The following is a 22,682-nucleotide window of genomic DNA, read 5'->3' on the forward strand; positions in this document are numbered from 1 at the left end:
TATTTTTAACCTTTAACTATGGACGTCGGGTCTCAGAGGCCCCTTTCCGATTTCTCGGTTTAAACACCTTCCCGCCACGTGTTGCTCTCGACCTACTATTGTAAAGCTCTCAAAGAAAGATAACATATATGCCTGTAGAAATAATTTGTCTTTAGTGTTCTAGGCTTAGATTAATAAAAGTTTTAGGCCACTGTGTATAATTTTAGTAACTTTAACCCTTGTCAAAATTTTTATTTTAGGTCCTTCAGAAGTTCTGTTCATGTTTTTATGTTACATGGTTGTTAATTAGCAAAGAAAAAAATATTACTTTCATTTATTAATGATCGACTGTAATCAAGGAGCCTATATGTGATGGCAAGTCAATTTATACTGAAAAATGTCTAAGTTTTTTAAATTTGCAAAAAAAAATATTAAATGATGGTTAAAATTTGATTACATTTACTACTTAATCCTTTATTAATAGTTATTAGATATATATCATCTCTTTAATATATTCAAATTTAATCAGATATGAAAATAAGAAGATTGTTAGATAGGGGTCTGTGAGACCCGACGTCCATTGGAGTGTGATTATTTTTTCACGTCCATAGTTAAAGGTTAAGGACTAGTACAAATTATTTTATTTGTTTCATTGTGTGAGCACATAATCAAGATAAATTTATAGAACTACGGGACTATTCCCACCGCTGCAAGTTTATCCCGGGGCAAACATCTTAGCCGGGGCGGGGGAAAGTTAACTACCATTGGACCCGCAACGAAATTAATCAGAACATAATTAATTATACCTAGTACTAGTACTTATTATTATTCTGTGCTAGTACTCGTAGTAGTTTAAAATTAAAACGAGGTATTGTAATCTAATAAATTTATTGTTTCCATGATTTCAACAATACATACGCCGACATCGAACATGAACCACATACGAAAAAAATAAACCAAAAAATAAATAAAATAATCATTTATTGAAAATAAATTAACATGATTTCGTTAAACTTATTATTGTAACATGGTAATCACAATGGGAACTATACAGTACAGTGTGGCGGTGTGGAACAATTTGTTTTCTAAAGCTTAACAACACTGCCACTGGATAATCGACCATATCATTCTTTCAATACTGTTAATAATCGCTCAGCCGGTTTATCGCAGTAGTCGCGTTTGGTTACGTAAAATTTCATTGAAACATGTCTTACGCGCGTGGTAATTAATATCTATTTTCAACGCGACTTGCGATACGGCTACACATACGTCAGCGATCACGTGTATAAGTGATATTCGCTTGAGAAAAAATACACAACTTCAATTTAAAGTTTTAAACTGACGAAATGTCACCTTAAATTTACTAGTAGCATATTAGTTCACAGATTTGCTATACAGTACTACGATTATCCGTCCCCATAAGGAGCGCTTCATTTCTTATGCTAGTGTTGTTAGGTAATGGTTCTAATTCACTTGGCCTTAGCGGCCTCTTCGGCTTCCAATCTCTTGCGCATCGATTCGGGCATGGCCGCTGGCGGTGGTCGGGGCATCCTGAGCCATACCTGTAAGGATATAAAGGTCAATATCGGAGAACTGTGGGTGGGTTATGCAGTGTGGGCGTTAAGGCTCATAATAGTTTAGCTCCACAGATGAGGTCGGTAGGAACAATTGGTTGTTGAAATAATCATTGGCATTGTGATGAAGAAAATGTCGCAGTAGTTTGATTTGGGTGATTCTTGCGAAATAAAGTAAAAATCGGTCTCTTCAGAGTCAATATTTTTCGAAGACTAGTCGTTGAATTGATTCCAGCAGGCCTCGAAAAAGTACGGACGTCAGAGATTTTCAACTTTCTTTTTTCTCGCCGAAATCGTCCGACATGGTTGCGAGTTTGTATCGATCGATACAGACAGTCGCGATACTGTAGCGCGTTGCAAATGCGACTAACGCGTTAGTAGTAATGCTGTCGGCTCGTTTACTAAACGCGCCACAGCATCACTATAAAAAGTCACCATAAGCAGGGTACTCAGGGTAAAAAGATTATGAGACATGTAGAGGCTCCTTAAGAGCAAAATGACGATTTGTAAGAACTATTTATTAGTCTAAACAAATAAAAAAATTTTGACTTTGACTCATCTAGCCGTGTAGCATGTAATGTATCAGATACTGTATCAAGTGAGTACATAGGCACGAGCACTGCTCGCGCGTGTTTCGCAGGGAGATCGCAGCGACCCGCCGAGTGGCGGTATCACTGCGAGCACAAAGGCGGATTCAGGAGCTCGCAGCCAGATACGCGATGACCGTGGACGAGCCGTACTCACTTGAAGGTTGGTTACGTTACATGCTACATGGCAGGTGAGTACCCTGCCATTCAAATAAGTAGTTTTACTAACAGTTGGTTGCCTTACCTTGACGGCGTCATAGATGAACCATTGCAGAGCGGTGAGGGTACCGATCATGACGATCCTGGGTCCGAGACCCTTCCATACGCCGGCCATTCCGAGTTTGCCGACTATGGATCCGACGGTCGCTGTCTTGTCCTGGACACAAACACATAAATTATAGTAAATGCGAATTTGAAATGTAATAAAGTAGCTTATTTATTTCCAACTAGCTTTCCGCCCGCGGCTTCGCCCGCGTGGAATTTTGTCTGTCACAGAAAAACAATATCGCGCGCGTATTTGCTCACCGTTTAGACCTACCCTGGACTACGACAAACATTTTAAAACCAAAATCAGCTCAATCGGCCCAGCCGTTCTCGAGTTTTAATCAGACTAACGAACATCAATTAATTTTTATTTATATAGATAGATGTAGATAGATGAGTCACTCACACCCAACCAAAGGGAGTGACTGTTACTCGTTTGTGTGTGACTCATTAGGAACTAGCGATTTATTTTTTGCAAATAGCCTTTCAAAGGCATTTTCACACGTCCCAGTATTATTTTAAATTTACGCGCTATTATTATTATTATTATTGGTTTTGGGCCTTCATTTGCGCCAGCTCGACCAGGTTTGATCTATTGTGGCAGCCCTTGTCTTTAGAGTTCACTGCTTAGTCCCGTTGAGTCTATAAATTTCCAGATTCTTTGGAGCGTGATATCTGCTATCTCATCCGGGTGCATTATGTGTCGCCCGAGATGGATACTTCTTTTGCTCATAAGCGGGCCGCATGAGCAAAGAACATGCATGGCCGTTTCACACAACATGAATTTACGCGCTATTGATTTATGTTAAAACTTCTCGTTACAAAACAAACTGTTCCGGAGCCATTGAAATGAAGCCGCGAGTTATTGTCCTAATATTGTGCATTCGTCCGCGGCTCCGTCTTAGGCTACGGCTCACTCTTGAAGGGGAACGGTTTCCCTAGGGTCGTCCTGTAGGCCTAAGATGCGCGCCGTGATAACTTTTATCGACGTCAAAATGTATGGGCAAAATCGATAAAATGGCGTGATAACCGCTTATCGCGGCGCGCATCTTAGGCCTACTGGACACTGGTGCGCCGGCATTACGGGTCTCGAGGCCCCTAAGGAGGAGCGTGGAGGTTTTAAACCCTTGTGGCGCGACGACGGCGGCGGATCACAGAAGACGTACTAGCTTACCATAGTATAGTTTTATTATTAAAGATTACACTGCACAACAGCATTTCTGATGATTGGGTTATGTTACATGATATTAGTCCAATTTTTAATGACGATTTCAAATCTGTGATTGAAATATCTGTATCAGCTCTGGTTAAAAAAATATGACACTTGGGTCTTTTTGTAAAAAAACACTCTTTTTTTAGAGATGATCCTATTTTATGAAGTTGTTAAGTTGAAAAAACTTTCTTTTATTTGACTTCCTTGCTGATGCTGAAGGCAGACAGCTCTTCTGAATGATTAAACAGCAGTCAGCCATCATGTGTGCATTCCAGTGGCCCTGATAGCGTCCCTCTATCGTACGAAGGCCCTGGTGGATTTGCTCGCCATGTTCTTCACTTAGATCCTTAAGAGTTGTGATAAAATTGTTCAGGTGATTGCGAAGAGAGTGTAATTCGATGTTTATATTACATCCAACCAAAAAAACATGTTTGTAAGTGACTCATACGTTGTTCGATGTGTAAGAATATTAAGATTTTTTCGGATTTTCCAAAAAAAAAAATTAAAATGCCAAAATAACTCATTCCATGTCTTTTCGGAAGACTTGAAGATCCTTAATCTCTAAAACGATCGTTTAAACTATCTTGGCTACTTGGTTTTGAAAATTTCGGGTCACATTCAAAGTCTCTACCACACTGACAGTTTTCGCCTCAAAATACTCATGTGAAGTATCAACATGAGGTTCAGGTGACTTCTTAGGGTTGAAAAGACATCTACATGCCAAACGTATGCAAGGAATTACCATTTAGTTCAATATTTTTTGGTTAATACCATTTTTGTTCAAAAATAAAAATAACAGTCGTCGCGATGGTTCAAGGGTTCCTTTCAGATCATAGCGGTTTCGTACCTAAATCTACACATATTCTTATTTGTTTATAAACGTAAAAACTCAACGCATCTTTTCCACGCCTTTTGCGGAATTCAAGGCTTATCTTTCATTTCCACTGGGTCCCCAAACAAATTTTTGTAAGCCAATTTTACGAACTTTGTCACATTTAAACGGATTATTTAAACATATCCTCTCCGCAAATGAAACAAAATTGATTTAGATCATTCACACAAACACTTCTTAATGCTACCATATTAAATTATACAAAGAAAACATAGTATTTTTTTAACTGTCGGCGAATTAAGACTGAAATTTAGCAATTTTTGAGTGAAAGCTATAACACATAAACAAGAGCTGCTACGAAAAAATGGACGGCAGATTCAGAATCAGCGACGTCAAATTAGTAAACATCATGTAATGAAAGTCAATCATCAGCCAAAAGTTGTAATTTTGTTGTGCAGTGTTATTAGTAATTTGTTATTACACAAATTACTAATAGTCCCATTAGTCCATCGTACTAAGCTAAATATAGTTGTATCACGAGTGAGCTCACCACAGTAGTCGAGCGGCGGCGGGGACCGAACTCGCCGGATCACGAGTCGGCCAGTCCGACCCTTTCACCGTTCGGCTGTCGTGGCTATGTATCTGTATCTGTCATAATGTACCCGGTTCAGCTTCGAGACGACGGTGTCGGCGGGATGCGACACGATGGTAACACTTGGTGCACTGGTCGCGGGGCACCACGTACTGACTCACTATAGTATAGTACACATGACGTAATGTACCTGGTTCAGCTTGGAGACGACGGTGTCGGCGGGATGCGACACGATGGCGCAGAACACTTGGTGCACTGGTCGCGGGGCACCACGTACTGACTCACTATAGTATAGTACACATGACATATGTACCTGGTTCAGCTTGGAGACGACGGTGTCGGCGGGGTGCGACACGACGGTAACACTTGGTGCACTGGTCGCGGGGCACCACGTACTGACTCACCGTAGTATAGTACACATGCACAATGTACCTGGTTCAGCTTGGAGACGACGGTGTCGGCGGGGTGCGACACGACGGTAACACTTGGTGCACTGGTCGCGGGGCACCACGTACTGACTCACCGTAGTATAGTACACATGCACAATGTACCTGGTTCAGTTTGGAGACGACGGTGCACTGGTGCCAGCCGCGAATGTCACCACCAGTTGCTCGCCCTTGGTACACTGGTCGCGGGGCACCACGTACTGACTCACCATAGTATAGTACACATGCACAATGTACCTGGTTCAGCTTGGAGACGACGGTGTCGGCGGGGTGCGACACGATGGCGCAGAACACGCCGGCAATGTATCCCGCCGCGAATGTCACCACCAGTTGCTCGCCCTTGGTGCACTGTTCGCGGGGCTTGGGCACCACGTACTGGAAAATGAAGAGGTATTGTTAATATTATGTTGGGAAACACAGTGTATTACATAAATAAAAATATTCTTATTCTAATGGTGCGGCCAGATTGGGCGAATTTGCTCGCGCGGCACGCTGGTCATCCTGCTCACTCTGCTCTTGAGTGAGCAGGATGTTAAGTTTGCCGCGCGAGCAAATTCGCCCAGTCTGGACGCACCATTATAGTGTTAAAAAATGTGAATTGTAGAAGTTTAAGTATTCTGGTAATCCAGATGTTTGTGTTCAGGATGTACAAATAAAAATTTGTAGTTTTATTCTTATTTTCCACTCCACAGGGCAAGTGGGCAATTTTCTAATAAGTTGTTTGAGTGATTTTGATCACCTGTATTTGATCACCCAGGTGATCAAAGTGAACTCCAAGCGACAGTGTCCTTTGATCACCTAGGCGACCTTCGCGCTGTCTTGTTTTCGCACAAATATTTTCGCGCAAGTATCCACACGCGCAAATGGCTTTTCGCGCAAGTAACCACACGCGCAAATGGCTTTTCGACCTTGTGTCTTCCGCACAAGTGTCACACCATAAATATACATAGTATGTATTACCACAGAATAATAATAAGTACTACGTACAGAAGTTTTACTTCGCGAAGGTATTTAAAAAAATGTATGCTCAATGTCATTAACAATATGGTATAATTTAGCCTGTCTCAAGAGTAAGCACCATTTTGTTGACAAACGTCAGTGATCGGCACTGCGCCGAAGCTATAGGGCTGACTTCGGTAAAATGATGTGACGTGAGGTGCCAAACTGCAGAAAATGGCGGAGGAAATACATGATTTAGCATGAATTATCATGAATAATATTAACTACTTATTTACCTCTCAGTATCTTGAGGCAACTTAAAAAAGTACATTGTGTTTTTATTATTATTTTGGCAGTTAAATACTGCACAGTATTTAGTACACGATTTTCTTTATTTTCTTCCATCATACACAAGAATACGCGTGCGTGAGTCAATGTTCGCTCGTATGTGAGGCCTTGTCGAATCGTATCCTGTAGGTGGGCCATCGTGCGTGTTTTGTTTTTGATGTAAACTCGCGAGATGAACAGGCCTGGTATTACTCTAAATACTGACCTGGTACAACAGTTCCAAAGTCTTCTCGAAACAGGCGAACTTCATCATGGTATACGGGATCTGTCTGCCCCACAGCGGGACCAGCCCCTTGTAGAATGTTCCGTAGCCCTCGTTCTGGACCATCTTGGGCCACGCTTCACGCAGCGTGTTGGCGAAACCGGGCATGGTCTGGATTCTGACCTGAAACGGGATACGGTTGAAAACTGGATCTTAAATGAAAGAATTAGTGCCTATTCTGTGTTGCACTTTACTAATATCACGGTAGGTACAGTTCGCGAAGCCTAAGCAGTTTTGCATCTATGTGAGTGCTCATGAAAACTAAAACTCATTTATTTTTGCAATTAGGCTTTTAAAAAGCACTTTACACGTCCCAGTATTAACCCTACCACAGATACGGGAAAATAAATGGGCCAGTGCTTAGAAGAAGCAGCGCAAAAACTTAACACTATTGTCAGCCTCTTTTAAGGGTTTACAGTTACAAACATGTTTGCAATTGTTTACAAGATTTTTGTCTGACTTTTTTTATGCTAGACAAGGCAGGTATTTGAACGCAAATCGGTATCTGACTACTTTTTCAAATCAAATCAAAAATATTTTATTCAGTTTTAACTAGTACATGTATTTATCTTTTTGGCCCTACCAGCGTTTCTAGACAAACACATGGCAAGTGCTGAGAAGAAACGCCGGAACAAACTTTTGGTGATCGATTCACACAAATGCAAAGCTCAACTCACGCCTCGCGAACTATACGCTTTTCATTTATTAGTTTTTATACCCTCAGATCTCATAATCTAGAAGTCACAGGGCACCACAGCAGGACAAACGCGCCGCACACGCTGCGTTAACGCAGAGCGACCGCTGCGGCCGCCGTACGCCGCGTCCGAACCGCCAATTCCCTCCTTGCGCTTTTTTTCGTCATTGGGTATTTGTTGTGCAATTTAGGATGTTTTTGGGACAATCTCGCTATGATGGTCGATACAGAATGAAATTTGATTGGTTATTTAATTAATTAAGCCTTTAAAAATCCAGTTACATATTTAATTTTAATGTAAAACAAACATTACATTCATTATCATTAAATGATGATGAATTTTCAGCCACAGGACGTCCACTGCTAAACATAGTAATCATAACATGTCATTAACATCTTTTTTTTAGATGTTCATTTATTTTGTAACAAGTCTCAGATGTAGACGGGTGTTTCTCTGCTATTTGGAAAATCGTCCATACAAGGCTGTCCTGAAGTAATTTTATTAAATGTTGAGAAATTTTGTTAACGAAATTCAGGGCAATAGTAATTTAAATACATATCTCAAAAAAGCCCACACATTTTCTTCATAGTTTTTGAGTTATTGGCGATTTTTCGCAAAATTGCGACAGGGGACTGTTGCAACCACCCAGGGGAATGTATTATGGACAAAAACAATTAGTATTTTTCTTTGACTAAACAAACTCTTTATTTTNTTAAGATGCTAACTGTTGTTGTTAATGTATTTGGATATTTTTTATTCAAATATCAACAGCAATATAATAAACATTTGTAACAATATGTGTAATTCTGGAAAAGGGACGTACCAGGGGACTGTGATTTGAGACGTTTGAGGTTATTTATTCGAATATTCCATGATTAAATTACTAAATATGCTATGTCATGCTAAGAATACCTAATTCTATGTCGGTATTGATACAAAAACCTGAGAAATTTTAAGGTTTACTACATAAATTTAGCTTGGGACAGCGATTTTCCATTTAGTGGAGAAATGCCCAGACAACAGATTTTTATTGTGTATTTAAAAAAAAAGATTATTAGCAATTTGTATTGCAAAAATTACTAATAGTCTCCTTAGCCCCACGTGTAAGCTAAAAAAGCTTGTGTTACGAGAGGGCTCACTACAATAGGCGAGCGGCGGTGGGATTCGAACCCGCGTTCCCCGGATCTCGAGTCGGCAACTCGACCCCTTCACCGTTCGGCTATCGTGGCTATAATTTTAACCACCAATACAAAAGGAACTTATAAGTTTGTGTTTCCTAAAATAACATACTTTTGGTGTGATTTTAACTCAGCATTTTCAATAATTATGTTTACCAGAAATTGTGCAAATAATTAATCTAATTTCGAGATTGTCCCAACAAATTGAAGTCAAACTTACCTTAGCCGCCTCGAGGGGAGAAAGGGCAATGTCAGCGAAGAACTCAGCGGAAGCCGATGCAGCCAGATACACGAAGGTTCTGTAGACGTAGGCCGTCTCCTCATCCAAGAGACCGGAGTAGCCAACCTTGAAGACTTCATAGAGACCGAACTTGCAGAGACCCTGTAAATTGAGAGACGTTAGCAAGAGTTTGGGTGAAGAGAAATACTAGAGGGTACAATTAAGACTCATACGTTTGTTTTCTTCAAAATGTTCAGTAGGAACAATTGGTATTATTTTATTAATCATGGGAATAGCTCATGGAATTAGGGTGCGATTTCACGGGTCTGACGCAGTATGTGCACTTCGCAAAATGAGCATTTCGCGATATGCGCACTTCTCCATACTAATATTATACAAACTCTTCATCCTTTAAATTTTTATAGAAAAGTGCGCATTTTTTGAAGTGCTCATTTTGCGAAGTACGCAAAAGCGTCAGACCCGTTTCACCAGAGATGTGCGAGGATGCATAGCATTCTTTACAAACACATCCCTGTCTACGCTACGCTACCTCGCCTCGGTAAATGAAGCAATTCTATTGGTTCTTTACAAACACAACCCTTTTCTTTCCAACAAAGATGTGCGATGGCAATGTGTCGTGCGAGGATGTCCAGCTGTGCTGTGATTTTCACACCAACGCTGTGCGAGGAAAATGTGTCGTACATGTGTAGCGGAGCTGTCAAAACACGCAATAATGTATGGTGCGAGGATGCAGTTCCTTCTACTTCCTTCGTCTATGGACTGACTGGTACAGTATGCGCAAACCTCGCACACATCCCTCGCTTGTTTTGTATGCGCAAAAATGTAAATCCGCTGAGCTGTTTCCACCAGACCTGTGCTGACCGAGGCGAAGTAAAAAAAGCGATTCTAGTTCTTTACGAACACATCCCTCGCTACGCATCCTCGCACATCTCTGGTGGAAAGAAACGCAGCCTTAGGCCTATATTACGACCCGTTTCCGGGCTGATAAGTGTGCTTCGTCCTTTAACACGTACCTGCATCGAGTAACCGATGAATGTGGGAGCCCAGCCCTTGGCCAGACCTCGCATGCCTTCCTCGCGGACGGACACCTTGAATCCGTTGACTACATTCTTGTACTTATCAGGGTCGACCTGGAGACGGCACTTGACCAAGTCGAGCGGCACCACGGCGGTGTGAGTGATACCTAGAGGAGAGGTGCTTTAGTATTCGGTAGCCTAGGAACTAGGAACACTAAGAACTACAGTCCGGTCGCGGAGCACGTAGAATTTCGTCCAATGACCCCAAGCTACCCATCCTTATCGCTCGCGCGTTATTATATTGCTGTTGCGACTGTGCAACGGCCGCAGTGAGTGTGCGAGCGCGATCGCAACATAATTACGCTCGAGCGATAAGGATGGGTAGCTTGGGGTCATTGGACGAAATTCTACGTGCTCCGCGACCTGGCTTCAGTAGTAGTACAGAGTGCTGATGGAACTAAGATTATTAAAAGAAAAAGAAGAGAGAGAGATGAGGGAACGATAGATTTTTGTAGAGTAACAGATAATCATCTTCTTCTTTCGGTTGATGGCGATGAACTTGCGTTTCTTCGCCACTGAGGGCACACTGTTCTGTCAATGTCACGCAGCTCAGTGTATAAGCAGGCCTGTTCATCTCCGCGAGTTTTGCATGGAAAACAAAATACGCGCAACCACACCTCCTGGGATATCCAATCGACAGGCCAATCACTAGCGAGCATTGACGCACGCACCCGTATTCTTCCTTCGTGATTGAGGATTCCGGGTGAAGCTCGCTTCCACCTTTGGCCTGATCGTCACTTACCATCAGGTGAGATACAGGCCAAGAGCTTCCTCGTAGTGAATAAAAAAAAATTAATCATGTATTGTATTGTCTTCATTTTTTTTCATCATTCATCATTTTTCAGTTCTAAATCACAAGATTAGGGTTAAAGATAAGATAAAGAGTTAAATTATCCACCTAATATACTTACTAAAATAATTAACGTCATGTGACTGACTGACTAACATATTTTTAGGTAAAAAAAATAGTTCAGGTCCATCCAGGTAGGATGTAATTTTTTCTACTGAACTTAATGGATAAACTCGGGATGATCCCATGAAAAAAAAAACTGTTTTTATGGAAGGAAGGCGCTGGTTGCAGACTGCTACAAACTGGGCTATGTGGAAATCATTATGGGAGGCCTATGTTCAGCAGTGGACATTTTATAGCTGAAATAATGATGATGAAAAAATCTAACGTATATTTGTTGACCTTGCAACACTTTCAATTTCACAAAATCAGTGAAAATTGCACTTGTCCGTGATTGAAGACCGAACTGATAAGCATTGATAACACGAGCCATTCATATCTGTCTGAATGTTGCTGATTCGATTACATAAATGTTAGGTTACTAGTACAAACATGTACTGTCAACACAACAATTTCCTGCTATTGATTTTAGACTTTATATAGTAGAGATAAAGTTCAAAGTGTAATAATGTGTTGGCTGATTATAGTACATCGATCAAATGAGCTTAATCCGTGAGATAGTGTTTTTAATGGATTTTGGATTAGTAAGTCTTAATAATTGTTTGTTAAGCAGAATAAAAGGCGAAAGATTCGTATTGAGTTTCCCCGCGTGATCGAATCAGAAATGAGAACCAAAGTGAATGATATAGCCCGCAGAATCGCTAAAATCACGTGGCAGTGGGCGGGGCACATCGCTTGCTGATCGCCGCTGGGTAAGAAAAGTTCTCAAGTGGCGACCACGGGCCGAAAGACGTGGTGTGGGTAGCTAGATCTGGGTGGATCGACGATCTGTGGCCTAATTCACGTATTTTGACAGTCAAGATCTCGCTGACGTTCAGAAGTTGTCCCATTCAAAAACAGTTGCAAATCCGTATTCACAAGGGTCATTTCGATAGACCGATTACTTGATAGAATTGAAACTCAGCGATTTGTTGTCGTTGAAGTTTTGTTACGTGAATAAAGCTACTGGATTCTGGTGAAGGTTGCGGGAGGGGCCCGGATGCGGGCGGCGCAGGAGCGGTCGTTTTGGAAATCAATTGGGGAGGCCTTTGTCCAGCAGTGGACGACATATGGCTAAAACAAGCTGAATAAAGTATTTTTACTGATCACCCATGGATCGGAAGTCCACTTTGATCACCTAGGCGATATTATCCATACACACCAAAGAATCCACTTTGATCACCCAATAGATAGACCGACTAAATGACCTGACGATGATGGGAACTTACCGCAAGACAGGATACCGCCAAGACCGCACAGCGCGAAGTACTTGGGGGAGGCGAATTCGCACGAGTCCACGGGGGCAGCGTCGGCGGCCATGCCGCTCTGTGGAGAAGACAATGTGAATCGCATTATAGCATCAAAGGACTAAGAGCTAGTGAAATAATTAGAAGTAGTTTCCCCAACAGCCAGACAGTTTTGACAGTTCCAACTCCTTGCCAGATAGTTTTTTTAGGGTAGCACCCAAAGCCATGGAGACCCAAACTTCATAATTCACCAACATTATATCCTATATTGGGAGCATACGCTGACAAACTTTCAGCTTTTATTTTTATAAAAGCTGAAAGTTTGTCGTAGGTCTGGCGTTCATTAGCTCTTAGGCCGGGTTCCCACTATGCCGGACCGGCATTTCTGCCGGAAACCGGACACCGGACAAGGGTGTTCACATTACACCGGATCACCGGATCCGAAATCCGAGCCGAATGAAGTGCGGGGAGCACTAAGCACGGGCGCGGCGGAGTGGGCCGCAACTCGTTCACATTACTCCGGTCCGTTGATTTTGCCGGCATTTTGTAGCGACAAAACGCTCGGTAAAAATGCCGGGCTCGGCGAAAAAGCCGGATCCGGGATAATGTGAACAGCTTCATACAATTTGTACCGCCGCTAGGCCTTCCGGCGATTTTACCGGACCGGGAGATCTGCCGGTCCGGCATAGTGGGAACCCGGCCTTAGGAAATAAAGACTACATGGTCGAGTTCTGCGGGCTCTGCGGGGCTACTCCGAAAAACGTTATCCGAAGTTTCGAATGTTGCCATCCCTCTCACGAGATGCCAGCATTACCAGCGTGAGCGACGGTGACAGACAGACCCGAAACTACGTAAACAGCGTTTCGGAGTAGCCCTCCTGGTACTGACGGAGCGAACGCGGTGTGCGGGTGAATGCGAGGAAGTCGCAACGAGGTGCGCAGTTAACTTGATGGGGTTGTAAATTGGGCTAAATTTTTTATCTTTAATTGGATTTTCCGAGCTGGTAGTTCTTTAACGGCTTTCCAGACACCTCATTTTATGCAGGATTCCAGATTCAGCAAAACTGGATTGCCGTGAGAAAGCCTCAGTAAATGATATCGGTGTTTGTTTTAGTGACGTTCGTGTATCGTCAAGCATTTCTTGTCCATGAACCGACGTTCGGTTCACGCTAACTTGTGTCTTATCAAGTTTGCAATAGGGAAAATTTGGATTCGTCTAAACATTAATTCAAGGAAAAATTACGCCTGAGGTTGTATTAAATTTAAAATTAAGGACATACGATAGCTTTATCTATTCAAACACAGATGGCATAAAGGTAAACCATAAACAAGATGCCACGCCCGCTTCTCTATTATACTGAACTAGCTGTGCCCGCGACTTCGTGCGGACGGCGCCGACCGACCGGACCGATCATTGTGGAAATCCTTGGGGGAGGCTTTTGTCGAGCAGTGGACGTCATGTGAACTCATGTGGCTGAAACGACGACGATTTATGATTGGACTATGGGACCAACATGCGAACAGGCGTCCCCTTCTCTTTCGTTCACCCTTCGATCTAATGACCTGATATTTACAAAAAAAATACCCAACCAGACCAATACAAACATGTTCATAGTCACAAATTTTTGTACTGTGGGGAAATGGAACCCGCGACCTATGGCTTAGTAGTCCATTTTATAAACCACTACACTGAACTGTCGACTTAGCTTAGCTATCTGCTGCATAAGGGCTAGTTCCCACGGCGATTAACTTTGCTGGATCCAGTAATGCAGGATCCAGTACAGCATCACCTTATGCAATAGGGAATATGCAAGGTTTTTTCATTGCTTACATTACAGTAGCTTTGGCATCAAATCAATCAGTGCTTTTCTTGAACAAAAATGTACCTAAAATATAGACGTTAGAGATCTCATGACGTCACATTAGTCATGTTAGAACGACATGCAGAGCCCCATACAAGTTACTAGTGGGTGACATTAGACGTCACGCTCAGCTATTTCCATACATTGTTTAAACACTTGTAACTTTTTTGTTTCCAGTCCAATTTCAATACTAGTTTTTCAGAAATTCTATGATTTAACTAAATAATTTATTAACTTTTAAAATCGATGTATATTCAGTTGCTCAGTGACCCGTTCTGCCGTGCTAGCAATATCAGCAGTAACTCCAATATTTTGCTGTTAAAAAAACGCTTGTCAGCTCATCTGATAGAGCTCATTGTAGTTTTGCCAAAAAAATGGAGTTACTGCTGATATTGCTAGCACGGTAGCGTTGATGATTGTAACGTTACCTGCTGGATCTGTGGCGGTGCAGTGGGGGCCTGGCACTGGGCGCCCGACAGAGGCCCGCGGAAGGGCGAGTTCCTCGCCGCGTCCATAAGGGAGGAGAACATTATTCTGCGGGCAAACAGTTCGTTAGACGCTGAGTTGCTGGTCTGTGAGCCCGTTTTCACCGTCAATACCGTTTAGATACAATTACATAAAAAGCAAGAGTGCCATCTCCAAAGACAGACTGGTTAGTTGATTTGTGACTGCATCAATCCAGTTTTCTGCAGTATTGATTACTTAGTTGCAGTTTGACAGGACACACACAGTGATATTTTTTGTCAATTAAACCCTAATTTTTAAGTGACCCCTATGAAAGCAAAATTCCTGTTGTTTTACTATAGGGGTCACTTAAAAATTAGGGATTGATGGTGAAAACGGGTATTAGTCTATTAGATTCAGCCTAAAGTTAGGGTTGACGAAACTAATAAGTATTATACAATATTAATTATAATTTGATGTTTAAAAAAAGAACCTTTCATAATATTGCAACTTTAAAAATCCACCTTATTCTCTACAGGGTGTTAGGTAAATGGGTATATGAGCCGAGACTAGCCCATGTTAACATACTCATATAAATACTATAGTGGTGTCAGAAAGTGGATATCGTAATATTTAATAAAAAATATTTTCCCATACAAAACTAAATAAATTATTATTATTTTAATTTTTGGACAGCCCTACGATCGCGCAACTCCCTCCTAGGTCAAACGTGGTCAAACGGTATTTCATTCACAAATTTTGACGCGTGTCGGCACCGCCCACTTTTATTATTACTTTTGAATCAATTCTTCACTTACCTCTTTTTATTGACTCTGCAAGCAATCCAAGGTATTCAGGGGGTAACACTTCACTCTAATTCACAAAACGAATCGCAACACATCTATCACATCCATCCACTCACTTATTCACCTTCCCACGCTTTCAAGTGACCGGGTAGGTTCTTGTAGTGAAATCCTATTTTCAAGAACGGGATCTCCGGCTCTCCCTTCGGTGGTATCGTGATTTACGATGATAAAATTTAGATGATTACCTACAATGTCTCATTTTCCTTAATCAGTTATCAAGTTTAATGATTATTCAATTAATTTTAATAAGTAAGTTACAGGCAATGAAGTAAAATTAATTCTTGATCACTTTGTTTACTTTTACTTATCCAAATCGAATCAAATAAGGTAAGGGAGTATTTGACTTATGCTAAATCTTTTTAGATGGACTGATTTTCCTGGGGAACTGCTTAAGGTTTTTGCCTCTCAGAGAAAAATTTTTAGGCAGAAAATAATAATGAATTCTGTTATTTGTTTTATCTACGCAAGTTTGTCGTACTATTAATTTTCAGGGGTATCACGACGCAATCTGGCGACAAAAACTGAATCAGCTGATTACTCAATAATGGTACCTTTCCCAGACTTTCTGACACCACTATAGTATTTATATGAGTATGTTAACATGGGCTGGTCTCGGCTCATATACCCATTTACCTAACACCCTGTATAATTGAAAAAAAAAAAATCAATTAAATTAATTTTAAAACCAATTACATTAGAGAAGAAGAACAACAAGTTTAGATTGTTTTTTACCCACAATGCTGTACCTATTGTGTTGCCATTCCTAAATGCAGTAAAATGTTTAACATAAAAGATCAGCTGGAAGATTTGATAGTTTATTTCATTTTCTTAAAATTCTCTATTTCTGAAATTTGTATTGAACTATGAAATAATTTTAACCGCTTCATATTAAAATTTTGCTGGAGCATTACAAAGATTTAAAAATGTTTACATGAGTGGTAAAAAAATGTTGAAGTTGTGAATTATTTTGAATATTGATTTCTTTATTTTTGTGTAAACTATTACTTATTTTGCAATCATGTTTAATAATTTAAAATTATAATTTAAAGACAGCAATAAACTACAAATCCTGGGTCAGAGAGGGTCGACTGTAGTTCAGTACAATCAAATTGATTAAACAAAACTATTTCAGATGGATTGGTATCATCTCAGTAAATTAGTAATTATCTGGACACTCCCTTTTGACTGAACTTATTTACAGTAACAAAAGAAAACTAATTAGCAAGGAACACTCAATGCACTTCAATTATTTTCAGCTGACCTTTCAACTAAGTACTGACGAAAATCAATGCCATTGTCAAGACTTGAAATTCCGCAGATGAAGGTTAGGTAACACGAAAATAATCATCCACGTCAATTACGCTAGCACTCATTTGTTTTCTTTTAGAAATAGCAGAAACTTTATCGTTCAATTGTCACAAATTATCACTGTCCTGTCAAAACTGCAACTTAAAATCAATACTGCAGAAAACTGGATCGATGCAGTCACAAATTGACTAATCAGCCTGTCTTTAGAGATGGTACGCTTGCTTTTTAAGTAATTTTCATCGAAACAGGGACTCAAAATTTAATTTAATTTAATTTTTAAAATTAATAAATGGGGCAAGGTCACGTGCAAACATAATTCCATTAGGTTACGTAAGGCAAAATTAAGAAACAATACGACCATAACTACACCTATTGTGATTTTTAATCATTGCTTGGTTTGGTTTTTATAGAAAATCACCGTAATTAACACTAAAAATGCATACTTACATGTTTTTTTATCCGATCGGAACTGTTCAACACACCGCACCGCACCTGACGCACAGTGGTAAAGGAAACTGCGGCGTCGATGCCAGCGCCATGTCGGAAATTATGTAATCACGTGGACGTTTGACGTTTGCTGTTTGCTGTTCCCGTTTGAATGCATGCATGGCATGAGCTCGTAAATAATCATCTAAAAAAATTAATGATTAATATAAAATAAATTATACAAATACATAATAAAAATTAATAATTATAAATATATACAAACATGTATGGCGTATTAGGCTTCACTGGCCTATAATAAGTGCATCACTAAACCCCTATAGGCATAGCGCATAACTGAGTAGGTTCATTAGTGGAGCCTATTTCTACGCTCTATACATAATATTCGAAAGCACACTAACCAGAGCCCCGATTACGGTAACTTTTAACGTTTCCAATCCAGACGCGTTTCTGAGCCCCGATTACGGTAACTTTTATAACGTCTACAATCCAGACGCGTTTCTGATTCTGCGATACGATTGGTCAAAACAGTTGACGTACGCTGTTGAACGACCAATCGTATCGCAGAATCGAGAAGTGTGTCTGGATTGTTGACGTTAAAAATTACCGTAATCGGGGCTCTGAATCTGCAATACGATTGGTCAAAACAGAGCCCCGATTACGGTAACTTTTAACGTCTACAATCCAGACACGCTTCTCGATTCTGCGATACGATTGGTCGTTCAACAGCGTACGTCAGCTGTTTTGACCAATCGTATCGCAGAATCAGAAGCGCGTCTGGATTGGAAACGTTAAAAATTACCGTAATCGGGGCTCAGACAGTTTACTAATCTGGAGGTCGGCATTATCAATAAGTACCTACTACGAGTACCTATTAGCAGCTGAGATTGTAAGTCGCATTTTTTACAAAACATTAGTTTTGGTTAAGTAAAACCTTACCTTCATCTCTCCGTTTTTTATTTTTTTTTATTCTGATTGAAAACTTATATGACATGTTCAGAAGTCAAAATGACAAAAATGTCGTGCGAACTTGCTGACAATTGTAATGAATCTGAAAAACCTTTGAAATGGTTAATAAAATAAAATGAAATGCATAAAAGTTGGCCAATATAAATAAATTATGAAATAATAATAGAACCAAGACAAAAATCTATACCACACATTTTATCTCATGCCACGAGGTCAAGACAAGAAATGTGGAGCAGAAAAGCCATCGCACCGACCATGTATTCAAAGCATGGATATTCCTGCTTCCAAGCAGCCATCACGTAGCACAGTATGCTCATCACAGCCATGCTCACGGACGCCGACTCCAAATTCCGAAAACCTCTCTGAGGTAGCTTCATACAGAGAAATTTACTGTACTTCACAAACCTGCAGTAACTCTGAAAACTGTTTGAAAACCTTACCAGAATTTTGCCCCTTTGGACTTAAGGAAAATAAGGATGCAGGAAATCAATGCACAGGAAGTTGCCACAGTGGTATTGCCAAAACTCAGCCGAAGGTGGTTTCAATCAGCAGAACAACGTTGGCCAAGGAAAAGCAGAATGAGTCCACACCTTCTAGCGGTCATTGTCCTGGTGGGATCCCCCTGAGTACAGTCAAACAATCCAACAGCTTAATGGACGTGTCCTCTTGTTGCGCGGTTAAAGCGATATCCCCTAACCAGTCAGTTGGATCTCCAGTGAAATCACCTTCAAAATCTCCACCAAGCTCCCCAACGAGAACTAAAGAAAAGACTTCGAAAACTAGTCCCAGTAGAACTCCACCCGACAAAATTATATCATGCTGCGAAGATGCTGATGCGATGATGCAAACTAGAAGTATGGCTGCTGTGATCGACGCTGGAACACATCCAATACCGAACACCACTGCAGCTGGAACTGGAATGCCTGGCGACAAAGCTGGTGCACCAACGCCCATCTGTTCTCCAGACAGTGCTTCAAAATGCTGTACACCCCCAGGAAAGAACACTAGTGTAATAGATGTTCGTAGACGCACAAGTTTCAAACTGCCTGAAGTGCCTGCACCTGAAATTGAAACCCCTGTTAAAGGACACCCAATGCCTGCCGACCGTGCTAAAGTTAAAAATCAGGACATTGCCTCATGTGCATGTCCAGAAGATAAAGGTCAAACGAAGTGTTCGTGCCACTTCCCGCCAGCTTTTAATCAATTCGGATGCACTGGAAATATCAGCGGCAACTGTAATTGTAATGATGAATAAACAGATCAATAACAATAGTAACAGTTTGTTTTAAATGCAATTAGTGAGTTTTTTAGACAGAAATTCAAGGTCTGAGAAAGGAATACCTCAAATGAACTAATCGTTATTACTTTATTTTTAAAAGTTTTATCGTTAGTTACAAAATAGCCACACACCATGGATTATTACAGCCTTCTTTTATCTTTACAGTTAATTAAGTCGTGAATTCGTGAATAATTACTAGTATGTTCGTTGCTTTTTTTTATAGCTTTAGTCTGATTTGTTGCTGTTTTTCCAGTCTTTGTTGTGGAAACAGCTGAAAACAAACATGATACATGAAACATGAACTTACAATAAATAATCTTAAATAATTTTAATTATTTCATAATTATTATATTCTGTTAAGGTAATTTAACATACCTCGTTCGTTGCGTCTGGAAGGAGATTGTTTCCGGATGTTGGGAATTCGGGTAGATTTTCCTAGAATAATTGTTAATTTTATTAGAACAACACAAAACAGGTTTTATGGGTTGAAATGGTAATTTTAAAGTTAAGGACCTTAACTTATGGTACAGTAGACCACAGTTCCAACTACCCATTTCCGTTTTTTCTCCCGCTCTCATCACGTGATTCTTTGCGGATAGAACGAGATTACATGACGGAAATGGGTAGCTTAAACTGTGGCCGATAGTACCTTACCTACCTTTAATTGACAAACTAAAACATTATTGTAAAGCTTTAATCATTGACAAGCGAAAAGCCACGTAATAACCACCAACATTGTAATAGTAACTAAGTAAATACTTAAATCTAAGAAAATTTACTAACCCCATATCCTTTCCAGTTGTTCCTTTAGCGGTCTCATCATCAAATTAATTGGTCTTACTTTACTATCTCTAATAAATCCATAACGAGTCATATCTATGGACGCAGACTTTTTGTAACAAATCTTTTGGATAAAATTCTTCGTCTTGGAAGACATGGAACCACATCTTGATTCTATTTTTGCTAAAGCCTCCTTCCGTTTCAATATATTCATCGTATTTTACATTTCTCTAGTCCTGAAGCATATTTGATTGCAGGTGAATTAAGTTAATGGTAATTGGTATTACCGGAACGCTTAAATTGATCAATTTAAGATCACTCGTGCGTGTCTATTTTGTAATTAAAAATTCAATTAGAAACTTCCTTTGAGATACGTTTTGACATTTTTGATTTTGTCTTGTTGACCAACGACTTTAATGTTTAAGGTTTGGTCAAGTTCAAAACTTATAAACTTATAGCGTCATAATTGCGTAAAAATATTATTGAATGTTGACATGTTTTTGTTGATCGTGTAGGACAAAATACGCGCTTAAGACACGGCTTTAAGACATCAAGCAATGTATGATTCTGTGGCCCTCGTGATTATTAGGAGCCATAAAATTAATTTACCTATTTATGTTTATAAGACTGAAGACTCTTAAAAATTGAGCTCTGGTGAGCTCACTTTGGAAAGCACATCACTAGGGATTCCTATTTGACATATGGCTGAATCACAAGATCCAAAGCTGTAAATGAAAATTAAAAAGAAAAATGTGACATGTAAAAAGAGTCTTACCAAAAACACAAGTAAAGCGACATCTATATTTAATAAATAGAAACGGAAATTATCAGAAATATTATCATAAAGATTTTTTTTAATTGTATAACGCGGAACGACAAGGATAGAGAATAAAAAGACATTGATTGTAGCTTACAAGGGACTTTAATACTGAAAACTTGACTAAAATTACGCAAATAGGAATAAAAAAAATTGATATTTAATGCAGAAAAGTAATAACAGATGGCGCTTCTTTAATTAATTTTACTTTTTTTATTAATGTCCTCCTCGCGCTGTCTGTCAGCCAGCTGTCACTTTTTGCCGGTTCGTCGTTCGCATTTTTTTTTGCTGACTTTCGCAATTTTTCTTTTGCCCGCCCGGCAGCTAATTTCAAAAGATTTAAATACCAATATACGTAATTTATTATCATGCAAGGCGATAACCACGAAGCTTTGAAGCCAGTGTGCTGGCTTGCCGGCCGATGGACCACGAAAGAAGGAAGAGGAGTCTTCCCAAATATTAAAGATTTTCAATATCATGAAGAGCTGGAATTTTCATGCATTGGTAAGCATCATAATGTCTGAAATCTTCTTTGTAATTATTTGCCGGCGCATTCTTGGATAGAAAACAGTACTATTATTATCAATTTGGAAAAAGATTTATTGAGGGTAATTAAATGAAACTTACTTTTGTCTACTTAGAAAAAAATAATGCATAGACTTTTAAATTGTTAATGCCTATGCCTCAGATATACTAAAAACTTCAGCGAAGATTTTTAATAAATTAAGTAAATTATATGTTTTAGCCAATCTCTTAATTTTTATTTCTAGGATGTTTTTAAAGGATCTATTAAACATAAAAATTATAAAAAAAAATTCTTCTTATTTCAGGTCAACCAATGTTCAACTTTATGTCAAAGTCAACCAATCCCGAGACCCAAGCCCCGATGCACCAGGAGCGTGGATTCCTACGAATCAAGCCCGGCACCAACGAGCTTGCGTTTATGGTAAGCCACAACTTTGGTCTCACATCACTTGAAGAAGGCCAATGTGATCCTGAGAAGAAGGAGATTGTACTAGAAACTGTCAACGTTACTAGGATGTCGTTCGCCAAGCCACCACATGTGAAGAAGTTCAAGCGTATCATCAAGTTGGTCAGCGAAGATACGTTGGAGATAACGCTGTACATGGAAACCGATACGACGCCTCTGACCGAGCATTTGAAAGCTGTTTATAAGAAGATGGATGCGTAATTAAGTACATATTAATCATCTTATGAGATCATACCTGTTGTTTGTCTTGTGACTTGTTTACGAAAACATTTTTTTGCCAGGATAGACAGTTTGTATGATCGTATTATATAAGTGTATTTACGCCTCTGTGGGGTATTGAACTTTGTTTATCCAGTAGTGTTATTATTTTAAGCTTGTATTCTAGATTTTCAAATAAACATTCAGACGTTTTGGAATCTCAGACTTGAGATTCCTAAGAAGGCTGTTACGGTTTTGGCTGTAGTGAGAGCATTGATCTCGAAATTGAATCTGTTTTATGCC

General features: G+C 39.9%; 3 protein-coding genes across 3 annotated transcripts; 1 reads left to right on the top strand and 2 right to left on the bottom strand.

Annotated features, from left to right (window-relative positions):
- Nucleotides 1-943: 943 nt before the first annotated feature.
- On the bottom strand, nt 944-17,456 carry LOC114349969 (phosphate carrier protein, mitochondrial). The gene is made up of 9 exons (XM_028300577.1): nt 17,349-17,456; nt 14,712-14,817; nt 12,405-12,501; nt 10,164-10,333; nt 9,130-9,291; nt 6,980-7,159; nt 5,725-5,862; nt 2,385-2,516; nt 944-1,541 (listed from the first exon to the last, which is right to left on the bottom strand). Exons 2-9 carry the CDS (start codon nt 14,811-14,813, stop codon nt 1,449-1,451), a joined length of 1,074 nt encoding a protein of 357 aa, XP_028156378.1. The 5' UTR covers nt 14,814-14,817; nt 17,349-17,456; the 3' UTR covers nt 944-1,448.
- A 2,141-nt stretch (nt 17,457-19,597) lies between these two features.
- On the bottom strand, nt 19,598-20,643 carry LOC114349980 (uncharacterized). The gene is made up of 3 exons (XM_028300596.1): nt 20,377-20,643; nt 19,969-20,028; nt 19,598-19,864 (listed from the first exon to the last, which is right to left on the bottom strand). The coding sequence occupies exons 1-3, from the start codon at nt 20,585-20,587 to the stop codon at nt 19,734-19,736; spliced, it is 402 nt and encodes a 133-aa protein (XP_028156397.1). The 5' UTR covers nt 20,588-20,643; the 3' UTR covers nt 19,598-19,733.
- Nucleotides 20,644-21,461: 818 nt separating this feature from the next.
- On the top strand, nt 21,462-22,682 carry LOC114349979 (THAP domain-containing protein 4). Its single transcript, XM_028300595.1, has 2 exons — nt 21,462-21,694; nt 22,021-22,682. The coding sequence occupies exons 1-2, from the start codon at nt 21,559-21,561 to the stop codon at nt 22,380-22,382; spliced, it is 498 nt and encodes a 165-aa protein (XP_028156396.1). The 5' UTR covers nt 21,462-21,558; the 3' UTR covers nt 22,383-22,682.

The sequence above is a fragment of the Ostrinia furnacalis genome, unplaced genomic scaffold (genome assembly GCF_004193835.3).
Source record: "Ostrinia furnacalis isolate ACB-3 unplaced genomic scaffold, ASM419383v2 OfSCF0767, whole genome shotgun sequence".
Lineage (NCBI taxonomy): Eukaryota > Metazoa > Arthropoda > Insecta > Lepidoptera > Crambidae > Ostrinia > Ostrinia furnacalis.

Coding starts and splice junctions, on each gene's coding strand:
- LOC114349969 (XM_028300577.1), bottom strand. CDS start 14,813: ATGTTCTCCTCCCTTATGGACGCGGCGAGGAACTCGCCCTTCCGCGGG. Junction 7,160..9,129: donor CTCCCCTCGAGGCGGCTAAG/GTAAGTTTGACT, acceptor ATCCCGTTTCAG/GTCAGAATCCAGACCATGCC. Junction 2,517..5,724: donor TCGTCTCCAAGCTGAACCAG/GTACATTGTGCA, acceptor GTTTGTGTCCAG/GACAAGACAGCGACCGTCGG.
- LOC114349980 (XM_028300596.1), bottom strand. CDS start 20,587: ATGAATATATTGAAACGGAAGGAGGCTTTAGCAAAAATAGAATCAAGA. Junction 20,029..20,376: donor ACAACTGGAAAGGATATGGG/GTTAGTAAATTT, acceptor CAATTATTCTAG/GAAAATCTACCCGAATTCCC. Junction 19,865..19,968: donor TTCCAGACGCAACGAACGAG/GTATGTTAAATT, acceptor GTTTGTTTTCAG/CTGTTTCCACAACAAAGACT.
- LOC114349979 (XM_028300595.1), top strand. CDS start 21,559: ATGCAAGGCGATAACCACGAAGCTTTGAAGCCAGTGTGCTGGCTTGCC. Junction 21,695..22,020: donor GCTGGAATTTTCATGCATTG/GTAAGCATCATA, acceptor TTCTTATTTCAG/GTCAACCAATGTTCAACTTT.